Source organism: Tachypleus tridentatus, chromosome 13, assembly GCF_004210375.1.
Source record: "Tachypleus tridentatus isolate NWPU-2018 chromosome 13, ASM421037v1, whole genome shotgun sequence".
Classification (NCBI taxonomy): domain Eukaryota; kingdom Metazoa; phylum Arthropoda; class Merostomata; order Xiphosura; family Limulidae; genus Tachypleus; species Tachypleus tridentatus.
The window spans coordinates 253,205,002-253,217,546 of record NC_134837.1 but is presented as its reverse complement, the minus strand read 5'-3'; the positions used below and the strand labels follow the sequence as shown (position 1 = coordinate 253,217,546).

At 31.1% G+C, this 12,545-nt stretch overlaps 1 protein-coding gene across 2 annotated transcripts; it reads right to left on the bottom strand.

The window, feature by feature from the left end:
• Nucleotides 1–333: 333 nt before the first annotated feature.
• Nucleotides 334–10,239, bottom strand: LOC143238560 (uncharacterized). 2 transcript variants are annotated; one of them, XM_076478905.1, is made up of 7 exons: nucleotides 10,091–10,239; nucleotides 8,199–8,250; nucleotides 6,030–6,241; nucleotides 5,536–5,651; nucleotides 3,967–4,044; nucleotides 2,550–2,757; nucleotides 1,936–2,089 (listed from the first exon to the last, which is right to left on the bottom strand). In XM_076478905.1, exons 1-6 carry the CDS (start codon nucleotides 10,194–10,196, stop codon nucleotides 2,650–2,652), a joined length of 672 nt encoding a protein of 223 aa, XP_076335020.1. In that variant the 5' UTR covers nucleotides 10,197–10,239; the 3' UTR covers nucleotides 1,936–2,089; nucleotides 2,550–2,649. The 2 variants fall into 2 exon arrangements, with proteins under 2 accessions (XP_076335019.1, XP_076335020.1); XM_076478904.1 differs by lacking the exons at nucleotides 6,030–6,241; nucleotides 8,199–8,250; nucleotides 10,091–10,239 and adding an exon at nucleotides 334–544 and having other exon boundaries at nucleotides 1,586–2,089; nucleotides 5,536–5,653.
• Nucleotides 10,240–12,545: the final 2,306 nt, after the last annotated feature.

Sequence of the window (12,545 nt, the reverse complement as noted above, 5' to 3'; positions counted from 1 at the left end):
TTCCTTAGAAACTTCCTTCCAACAGCTCTCCTCTCTCCTTTCAGGAGATTTCTCAGCTTACAATTAACACTCATCAACTGATTTTTACAGTTTTGGATAGCTCCTTGTAATTCTTCTGCTTTCCCTAATTTGGAAGGAATGGATAATTTTCTGAATAGTTTTGCTTCCCATTCTGCTCTTTCCTTCTTGTACTTAATCTTTAAAGCTTCATATTTTGATTTATATGGATTTTCCCCACTTTCACTTTGTTTTGATGTTTTCTTTCTAATTTATCTTCAGGGTTTTATCAGAAATGTTCTTGGAATTTCCTGTAGATGTCTTCTGTTCACGTTCTTTACTATTATCTACAGATTTCAGTTCTTCATCATGACCCATGTTTTGCTTCCAAAAGCTCTTCTTTGCTATCATTTACATTCAAAGTCTTAGGTGCCAAGTGTCCTTTAGAATAACAGTTTTTCAAAGATGGTGTTGGACTATCTAATCTTGAAACATGTTTGTTGTCAGAAGTGTTATGTCCATCGTCCAGAACTTTATCGATATGTTCCTAAAGTACAATAAATTTAAAAGAAAAAAAAAAAGAGAGTTGAAGCAAGTCGAAAATTATTTATAACTAAACCTTAACTAATAAAGAAATCTTATTTCTTTGTTTTTTAAAAGACAGACTATGACCATTTCTGAAGAATATGAACATGCAAGAACTGATAAAGTGTAAACCATAGTTAGAGGTATTAATCAGAAAAGAACAGTTGTGTCACTGTTTTAAATATTATGATATCTTCAAGCAACTCAAACATTGTTCTTAAAAGGAACTTTTCTAGAGCAAGTAAAATAAATAATGAAATATTTTATATTAATTTACATAATTTTATTTTTAGTGATTTAAAATGAAATATGAACAGTGAACCTTAACTCTAAAGGTTAAATAATAATTCCATTTTGCCTAATCAATGTAAGTGACATAAAATAAACTGTACTTATGAGTATCATAGGCTGCTTTGATTATACATCTAATTCTGCACACCTTCTATTATATTCATTCAGTACCAATTCTTTTAAATTTTCCCTCTTCTGTTTTTAGAATTACGTAATTTGTTGTAGTGCAGTCCATAAATGCATAAAAAGAAATTTTTGGAACTAGCATAATGTCAAAGTATAATTTAAATAAACTGCAATTTGAAATGCACCATACAAAATCAAGATAATGATGTAGTCATTGTACTGGACATACAACTATCCACTTCCCTTATGATTTCTTTATATGTTCTTTGAAGAAATGATTAGTTGACATAAGGCAGACCGTAAAATAAACTTTAAGAAATGTGTGTTTTGAAAAAAACACATTGATGCACTAGCTACTTTTAACTTTATTTTTAAAATTGTTTTTTGAAATTATATTCTTTAAGCTGGCAGAATGTTAGTTCCAAATCATTTCCACACGTATAACTAGAGTCTGAGAGCTGGTATTGGGACCAAATGCCCAGATATTTCTCCATTATTTATAGTGGTTTCGACAGTTTGTTTTTGTACTTTCAGAGTTCATTTCATTCTAATTATATTCATTTATTGTTCATACTTTGAAGCTTACCCAGTATGGTGAATCTCTTCCATGTATGCTTGAGTTAGACCTGTCACTTAGTATCCCATCACTCTGTTGGTCAACCTCCAACCCACATGCAAGTTGTTCACTATCAGTGGCTGCAGGTGACTGTAGCTGCTTAACAGCTCTATACCTTGATGACGAACATGATCGAGCCTTTTCTTTGACTTTTGAGATGGCAGTTCTGTTCAAAGGTGGAGATGGAGGTAATGTCCGTGGAGAAACTTCTTCAATTAGTTCCTCTTCATCCACGAAAGAAAAATATTCTGAAGGATCATCATTAGAAGAAACATCCAATAGTTTGACTGAATCGTGCCTGGGACTAATTACCCCAAGTTTGGTCCTGGAAGCGATATTAGTAACTCCTTCTGTATGACCCTCCTTTTGCAATTCTTGTATCGCACATTTTGCAGCATCACCAATAGCCTGAATCCAGTTGTTTCGAATCCCAGCAGTGATGGCAGCAAATACATACTTCTTGTTATCAGTAGTCTGGAAACAAATTACAAAATGTGTTATCTACCTGATAGCAATATCAACCCTTAGTGAATGTATTAAACATCAAAGTTTTTATTTACTATATTTAACTGAAAAACAAAAAAAATTCAACAATAGAATAACTATGTCTCATACATAATTTAAACAAATTATATTTTTAAGTCACAAAAGCAAAGAAAAAAACTGCAAGTTTGTTTATTTCACATTGTTGTTCCATTTTTTAAATCACTCATATCAAAGTCATTTTCTAATGCTTCATATCATTGATATCTGATTAATATACTTATAGATAGAAAAAATAGGAAACAAAAATATATAGGTAGTATAGATATGTATAAAATGTTTATATAGTATTTGATGGCTGAGCCCAAACAAACTTTCATATATTTCATTCAAACAAAATAGTTATTTAATAAAGATAGTTTATCAAAGTAAACCAGTGATGCAGACTTACCGTGATACAAAATGCGTAGTCTTTATCTGTTTCCATTTCCTCCACTCCTTTTACCAACTGTAAATCTAAAACACCATCCACATTATTTGACTCCTCTGCATTAGGGTTGAGGTAAAAAAGCCAAAGAAGAATTACGAAGAACAAACCAATGTTTACTCCATTCATTATGTCCTTTTCTCAACAACCAGCCTTTCTTAAGAAACAAGTCCTAGCATCAAGGAAAGATATTTTATATCAAGAAATAAAATCAAAATATTTGATCATCCCTGTCAGCCTATATATTGGGTTGAGGAATAATTCGTGAGCGTTTTTTCAAGTTAAACAAATATATTCATAAATGAAACGCTTTCGCAAAATATTTCATGTCATTTGGTAGATAATTTTTTGCTCTAATAGATGGTGTGTTTGATTTTCATATGTCTTTAATTTTTGCTTTCATTTTCAGCTCATTAAATGGAATGTCAAGTGGACAAAATTGAGCATTTTTGACACCATCTGCTTTTCGCATTTAATTTCTTGCAATTTCGTTTAAAACAATGCATACTATATACCTAGGTATTACATGAAATAAAGTATCATAATAAATGTTTTGGGTGTAATGTGTTCATGCATTGAAGTATTGTATAGTCTTGCATGTAATGCTTGAATGAAATTATTTAAAAACGCTCACGAATTATTCCTCAACCTAATACATAATCCAAGAGGTTTTGGATTCCAAAATATATGACTTAAATTTCAAAGAAGAAAAGTACATATGTCAACTTTTCTCTTACAGAGAAGTACCTTGTCTGCTAGATAAAATTAATTATTCTACCACTGTTTTCGTTTACAAATTGGTCTGTCAAGTCATGCACAGAAAAATGTGATATTATAAAATAGATCTCATATTAAATTTTCACAAGCACATATATAACTGTATGTAGACTGAAAAAAACTAGTTTTATCCTAAACAACTTAACAAAAACTAGTTTTATCCTAAACAACTTAACGATGCTTGTGCACACAATTTAAAACTATAAATTCTTCCATTTGTTTAAATTTTTTCTTTGATGTGCTCACACTGTAGCACACCTTAATGTTGTACCTCAAGCACTGGAGTATGATACAAATGTAAGATACTATAAACGTTTTGATCGTTGTAGGTCTCATTTCTCAAATGGATTCATTTATGTTTGAGTGCTGATGTGTAAGTTCAACAGAAGACATGTTTATTTCAGGATTCCTAATAAATAATAAGTTCAATTATTCTGTGATTGTGGTTACTTTATAGCAGTGGAATACCAGTTTAGAATGTCAATAAATTTCTTTTTAAACCTAGCAGACAACTGAAATATCTACATATTCCTTATACTGATCATTCATTTTTTTTTTACATGAATATGTATTATTTTTTCATAGTTTTCATAGTAGTTTTTACCCCAGGTGTGGACTCTGAATGAATCTGTGACCCCAAGACGAAGAAGTCTAAGCCACATCCATCTGGATCACCACGTACCTAAATATGAAAGAACACAAATGGAATATTTCTGTTGAAGGAAAACATTATTTCCAGACATTTATGACATATTTTCATTTCTGAATACTTATGACTCGGGTGATATGTAACCAGTGAAATATAACCATGAGCTATAAAATAATCTGTTATTCAGAAGTTAACTAAAACATTTCAAACAGCTTGTGTTTGTACACTGAACCAATTATTGTAGTTTTCAGGATATAAAAATTAGAATTAAGTAGAATCTCTCAGACCTAGTTGGATACTTGCTGAATTTAATAAGAAAGACACTTTTAATGGACCACAAACAGCATTGCTAAAAAGAAACTGGATGGTAGTTGCACATTTTACACATATTTAGACACTAGAATTTAGCTATTAAAATTTCCCTAAATATAAATAAATGCCATTGGCTGAATTACCTCTATATTCCATTTAATATTTCCAGTCTAATACCAAGGTTTCAACAAAAGCATTCCATATGATAACAGAATGAAATAAAAGAGCATTAAAATTGAAGTTTTAACAATTTACATCAGTTATATGCAATCTGATATCTAAACTAAGGTTGCAAACTATGTTTAAGATACTGTTTTTCAATTCTTTAATGGTCTTCCTTCATAACAGTTATGTATGAATTTAACTCAGTCTAAAAAATGTTCTGGTTTTCTAAAGCTGCAAAAGTTTAATCTATAATTAAAATTTTTAAGTCAAAACAAAAGTTAATACTTTTCCTTAACGAATTAAAACCAAAGATATTAATACAGCTATTGTGTTTAGGTTAAAATTATAAGGCAGTGGTTGAATTTTCTTGATAACTGAAATATTTTTTGAAATTTTGTTCTCATACAAGGACTCAAGTTATTAAAGTGCTCCATCATTCTCCAGTATCTAACATTAATTTCTGATACACTCAATCAACTCAAGGGCCCAGCATGGCCAAGCGTGTTAAGGCGTTTGGCTAGTAATCAGAGGGTCGCGGGTTCAAATCCCGGTTGCACCAAAATGCTCGCCCTCCCAGCCATGGGGGCGTTATAATGTGACGGTCAATCCCACTATTCATTAGTAAAAGAGTAGCCCAAGAGTTGGCGGTGGGTGGTGATGACTAGCTACCTTCCCTCTAGTCTTACACTGCTAAATTAGGGACGGCTAGCACAGATAGCCCTCGAGTAGCTTTGCGTGAAATTCAAAAACAAACAATAAACTCAAATTAATGTCTCAAAACATTTCCTATCATCTCTTAAAAAACCACCATGACAAATGTTCATGAATCTGTTCCTTTGAAAGTATTATTATAATTAATTCAATATTTCAGTTATTGGTTTGATCACGAACTGGAATTTAACAAGCTAAGATAAAATTAAACCTAATTTTTGAAACTTCAAAACCTTCCTCTTATTTAACAGTTACTAGTTTTTAGTGGGTAAATTCATCCACATTAGGTGACAAACGTAAAAAAAAGTTCTTGTAATGTTAGTGGATGACAGTTACCTTGTCCTGATTCTGCCACTTTGTGGGTGAAATACTAGTTTGTGATTCTGACTGATGGTCAAACTGAGACTCTTCTTGACAGTCTTTGTTAACTGAAATTCGTTGATTAATTGTTTCTAATAAAGAAAACAAGTGTATAGTATTATGAAACATATACAGGCATTTGTCTTAACTATAGGATTATTTGTATTTTACAAATAAACACAAGTAACATACATAACAACTTTCAATTTCCACTGTAACCTTCCTATTTAGATGTATCCATAGCAATTAACAATGAACTAAAAACCTAGGTTTATCACCTTTCAAACAATAAAACATTACCACAGGGTGGGTGAAATTGAGTAACTCTCAACTCCTTCAACTAGCATAGAGTTAATATTTCCTTCAACTAGAGAGTAATATACTACAACACAGTAACTAAACTAAAATATAAGATAAACAAAATTACCAGTTCATTAACAATGAAACAATTCAAACAGTATGAAATCTACCTTGTTCACTAGTATGTGTTAAAATACTTTTCTCAGGCTGAACATGAAACGAATTCTGGTGTTTCTTCCTCTCAGTTTCCCTGGTCGCAGGAGATGGTATCATCTTAGCAACTCCGTCAGATCGGCTACGCTGGCTTCTTATGCTACGCCCATCTCTCTTCAGGTAACGTCTTACACCAGGTTTCCCCTTATCTGTATTTTCTTCTGGCTTACTAAAAAAAACAACAACAAAGGCATTTGATTACTTTTTGAGATAAAAACCACATATCTTATTCAAACTTTTTATCGTCGTATTCCTATTTTATGTTGTACAAAATGTGTTTTTATGATTATTATAATGTATATTGATTAATTCATGATCTAAGAAGTAAAATAATTTATAATTTTTTAAGTTAATTGTGATCACAGCTATTTTCCCAAGAAAATGTGTTTTGTGACAATTCATAAAAGGAAAAAACACAGCACTAACACATTGGTTTAATAATGCACAAAAGATAAAATAATTAATAAAAGATAATAATTCCAACTAGTGTCAAAACTAGGTAGATGTTTAATGCTTTCTTAATTTTTTGGTCTTTTGTGCATTATTATACTGTATTATTACCATTTCTCAAGCTTTCATTTCATCATTTCATAAAGAAGTTCAGCCTAAATGAAACATTACGAAGTTCCCAAACTACAAAAGTACGGTGTGCAGGTAATTTAAAAACTAGGTTAAAAATCAGGGTTCATCAATGAAACTTCCTGTGTTTGACACAGTTTTTAAATCAGTGTGTTAAAAGTGTTTTCACCTTGTTTTTCAGGATCTCAACTTAGAAGTAATGCTTCAAAAATGAAGTTAAAAAAAATTTAGAAAACTACACCTTTAGGGCATGTAAGTAAATAATTGTCTTTCTCAATCACATTTGCAGATATAATATACCTTTAATGGCTTTCAACAAAGGAAAGCAGTATTCTGTTTCCTTGACAGAATATCAAACGTTTTAGCTTTGAGGACTGGAAACAAATTCAGTATCAAATATTACTTCTGATTAATAATTTTGCATAGTTTCAATTTAATGGATTAATGAACTTGTAGGTTATTGATACCACTGTTTATTCTGTTTAATAACATTTGAAAAAAAGTGGAAACCTCACTTGGGGAAACTAAAAATCTTGACTTATATGGTGAATCCACCATTACATATCATCTTGATTTATACGGTGAATCCACCATTACATATCATCTTGATTTATACGGTGAATACACCATTACATATCATCTTGATTTATACGGTGAATACACCATTACATATCATCTTGATTTATACGGTGAATACACCATTACATATCATCTTGATTTATATGGTGAATTCACCATTACATATCCTCATATTACAGGATGCAAATTCATAATTGTTTTTTTTTTTCAATTATTAATAGGGAAAATAAGAAAAAGGTTTAACAAATTTACACAATGCTCCATCTACAGAACATATATACATTTGGAATGTTAAATAACACTATGTAACAAAATTTTTACTTTTTCTTGTTCCTGGCAGAAAGTGTTATTTCCCAATTGCTTATGCCTAAAGTAAATGGAAAGGACCTATTTTTCTCTTCAAACTTTATTTTTGTGACCTGGGAGTGTACAACAAAAATATTATGGGAGAATATTTTTGGGGGGCAGATACATGAAAGTAATTTACATTACAGTCGCAAATTTGAAAAAAAACTACTCGCTTATAAACATTTTTGCCTATTTTTGTATAACTTTAGTATAAATACATGTAAATCTTGATTCATATGTTGTTTTATTCAGACCTTATGTAAATGAAAATGTGCAATAAAAAATAGGTGAATTTCTAAATTTCATTATCCAGGTCACAAAAGCAAAGTTTGAAGCGAATAATGGTCATTTTCTGTACTTTTACAACATAAGCAATGAAGAAATAACACATAATATCCAGGAACAACATTTGTGTTACATAGTGTTATTATTTCAAAGCAAGTAATATCAAGGAAAATTGTAGAATTACTCATGCTGATTTAAGTACAGTACACTAACTTGTTAATACTGTTATTACGTGAATACTAAACAGAGATAAAATAACAATGACAAAAATTATCTAAAAATAGAATTGAAGAAACAGACAAAATACAAGTTTTCTAATTTCTTATGAAACTTACTTATCTTGATTTGATACCTCCTCCACTTGCAAACATTTCTTCATTTTTGTGTCTGGTGATAAAAGAAATAAAGGAATTTATGAGATTCTACATATCGACATTTCATTGCTTATTTAATGTTTATTAAACACAATAAAAGCAGTCCTAAATAACTTCCCAATGATTTGTAGGCAAACTTATGAATATATAATTCTAACATTAACCACCGTTTACTGGTTTGTAATTTCAAGTAAACTTTTTTTTTCTCACAAAATCTTGGGCTGTCCAATATTTTCAATGTAAATAAGAGTAAATCTTGATTTTTTTTGGACCACCAAACTTTCACTCAACAAATAAATTTTCACATTACTACAGTATGGATTTTACCATCAATATTCATCACTTTGTAGTTTTAGAAGGTTTTGTTTGAAGTTGACAAAGGAGAATTTCACTCAGTAACTTTTCATTCTATCATAATCTTTTAAAAAGTGCTCCTTTTGTGCTGTTAATGATGCCTGATAGCCCTTCCCCATACATCATTATAAAAACTCAATATGCCATACCTTATCACTAGATACCAACAAACTCACCAAGTACAGCATTGGATCAATAAACAACTTGCATGACCAGATAGCATGCAGAACCAGCAGTGAGATTCAGTTTACTTTATAGAGATAATTAAAGATGTGTTTACATTAAGTTCTCCCATTTTTCTTAACCTTATTATGCCTGGGTGAATCCCCAGTTTTTAAATCCATGCTCTAACACAAATAATGGGATAACAAGTAACTACAGAGAGTTTGGTGTGTTGTATTACAGTACATGATGTATGTCATTTTTTCTGATCATATCCTATCTGATAATTATGCATTCTGGTAATAGTCCTGCAGCAAAGCTTTCATTACAAAACTCTCATAAAATATACATGTTCAAAGCATGCCACTCTTCCCTTCTTGCTTTCCAATATCCATCTAATGTACAAAGGTGACACTTTTTTAGCTTCTGTTTTAACAGTCTAACCACACAAATCTAACTGACTTGTGTTTTTATTTGTAATAACAAAAATATCAGTTTATTCTTCACTTGTTGAAGGTTTGTACCTGTTAAATTAGAGGTATGACTGGATGCCTTATAAATCATACACTGTTTACCTCTTTTCTGTACAGAGATTATATTTATACGTTGTACAAAAGGTCCAGGACATTTGTTTGATAGCAAGCAGAGTTCATTTGACTTGATCCATAATGAGCCTCTGGTACAGTGTTCAGTAATGACCATGAATCCCTTTGAAAGAGTTTTGTCACATACCTTACACCACTTTTAGAAGATTTTGTCATCCACTGACTACAGCAAAATGGTACAAGACTTGTTACAGCTACATTAAATATCACCACATACTGTCATGTTTTTCTCAGCTAGGTACCATTCATAGTTTTATACAGTTGATCTCCCATTCCTGGATATTATGTGGAACCATCTTGTAAACATATGGCTCATGTCTCCTTTATAGCAGGAAATCCTTCTTCATTATGTTGTATACTGTTGTCTTGGGTTTGTGAGTGGGTTTTGCAAATAACCTTTGTGTTCATGTATTCTCACTTGTTATAACTAGTTCCAATGTCATAAAGAAGAGAGGATGTTACTCAACCTTCCCAAAAGCAACCAGTTTTTGGTGACTTCGTGCTACCTACAAAATGTAACATAATATCAAATTGTTGTTTTTATGTATACTATTGTTTCATAGCTTTATACTGGTTGTGATTGTCACATGACTTGTAGATTTGCACATCCCAAATTATTTTATTATATCATACTCAACCCTCTGTTTTTGGAAACAAAACAAATGTTATCTTTATGAAACACAATACAAGACCCATTAGATTGTTATATGATTAAAGACTATGGCTTCTTACCTTTCTCAACAGAAGGAGGGTAGCTAATACTTCCACTATTGCTCAGAATGTTTCTCAAGTTCTTACTTTCTATGTGCTTCCACTCAATAGTATTGTCACTTTTCATTCTGTTATTAATCACAGTAGTTTTTTAATGGGTGTAGAATGTAGATTATTCTTAAGGATAAGTTTATCGCCTCTTTAGTTGAAATAACATCTTCTGTTTCTGCCTTCCTAACTTGTTCCCACGATGGTTCGGGTTTGGGTTGTGATGGGAACTTGGAGCTGAATGTATTGTATCTCTCTCGAGTGGAGGCACTTCTAATGAGATCACTAGAGATATCAGATTTTTTGTCACGCTAAAGAAAGATGGATTTATAAGACTTGTTATTTTAAGATGGTATTAAAACTATATACAAAAACAATAAAACATCTTTCACATTCGTTTTCATTACCATAAGCACACTTCTGAAAATGCTGGATGTCTTGGGTACAATTTTATCTTATTCAGCAAAACAACAAACAACAAAACTTACATTACAAGCATTATTACCTTAACAGACAAAAATGTACTGCTTGCTGCACAGAGCTTTAAGCTAATTAGCCTAAATAAAGATAAAATCTTGTATTAAGGCCCAGAAATTAATAGTGAGAGTTAAAGGTCATATGGAGCATTTATACTAATAATATATTACTCCAAGTACGTCTTACTATTATGATGCATTCGACAAGGATCTCAAACTTTACAACACCTATTAATAAATTAAGGCCTGAGACTAGGTGATTAGAGAAACTAATGAAACTTAGCTCTATTAATAATAGTGTAAATATTTCCATTATACATGTATATTTTGAAAATATAAAGCTGTACAAGTGGGTGTTAGCAGCTGGAAGTTAAAAAAGCTAAGGTAAAAATGTTAATTAATTTTACAGCCACAAGGAGAGCTAGCTTTGTATTTTGAAGTAAAATATAAAAAAGTTTGATGGGCTCACACACAAAAGGAAATAATTTGGAATGGCTATGTTTGTGGTCACTGGTGGTACTTCTATGAATCACACATGTTAAAAAAGTATACCAATCACAAAACTGCTTCTCACTGTTTGCATTTTTTGCAAATCTCCATCTGAAGTCTGTGAATTTTGTGCAGAGCTACACAAGGGCTCTCTGCACAAGCCATCCATAACTTAGCAGTGTAAGACTAGAGGGAAGGCAGCTAGTCATCACCCCCTAACACTAACTATTGGGCTACTCTTTTACACTTTTGGTGTGATGGGAATTCGAACCCATGGCCCCCACATTGGGAGTCAAAAGCCTTAACCACCTAGCCAAATCTGGCCTCATTTTAAGCACACAGTTTATTACATGCACTGAATGGTATTATAGTGTTGAATTCTCAATACCCCCCACACTTAGAAATATTTTAAACTCTTTAAACCTGTAATTTATTGCATATTCTGCTGGAATTATCTTCATGAGTTCCTAATAATCATTGTCATACCTTAGAAATATTCAATTTTCTTAATGTTAAGGATAATAACATGGTTTCAATTATTTTCAGCCAAAGAGACAAATGTTATTGAATGTGCTTCACATGTCTAATGGGTAAAATGGGATTTTCTGCTGGATGCAAACCTTGTTAAAGTAGCCTTTTTCTTTTAGGACACAGTTACCTCTTGTAATAATGCACACAACCTTAAATGATCCTTGAACTGAAAACAACTTAATTAAACTGACTAATTCATTTTTAAAGTGTTAGTTCTATATAATAATTCATTTAACCCAACTTAAGTTTTTGTTTTGTACTTTAAAATATTCAAAACAAAGCATTTCTGCTTTATCTTTTAAAACAATCAAATTTATTAATAAGTTTTAGTTCACTTTAAGACCCTAAATATCCACGAATCTTGATTTTGTGTAAAACATAGTGTAAGTGGTTCTTAAGTAACATTTGGTTGTTTTTTTTTATGATAATAGCAAGTTTTGTAAGATCATGATAAACCCGTCAAATTTTAAACAACAAAAACATACCTGATTTCCAAGATCTGTTACTGTAGCTTTGCCACCAGGAATTGTTGCAAACCTCTTGTTTCTACCTCTTATTGCATTTGATGGAAAACGTGAAAGAATGTCAAACCACCTGCAAGAATTTCCAAGGATTAGATAAGAAATTTCTATCTTAAATGTGCAATTACAATATTTTATATTAAACTTTAAATATTATATTATTTTTTATAAAATATAATTACTTTCTAATTAATTAGAAATAATTATTTTATTATCTTCAGAAGAAATCAGATTTTTTATTTTTATGCATTATTTGCCTCATATTACTAAAACTGAACCATTTACAAAAATATGTTGATGGTTAGTCAGCTTGGCTAATCTTCTGACATTCCTTAAAGAGGTTATTGTTTATCTAGATGAGAAGAAATGTGTGGATTTGGTGAATCCAGGTTTTCAATAACATTTAAGAAT

Bases quoted from the DNA above. Each gene is read 5' to 3' on its own strand.
- LOC143238560 (XM_076478904.1), bottom strand. From the start codon at position 2,714: ATGAATGGAGTAAACATTGGTTTGTTCTTCGTAATTCTTCTTTGGCTT. The intron at 2,090-2,549 runs GTAAGTCTGCAT...ATTTGTTTCCAG, and splicing joins ACTACGCATTTTGTATCACG to ACTACTGATAACAAGAAGTA. The intron at 545-1,585 runs GTAAGCTTCAAA...ATTGTACTTTAG, and splicing joins GAAGAGATTCACCATACTGG to GAACATATCGATAAAGTTCT.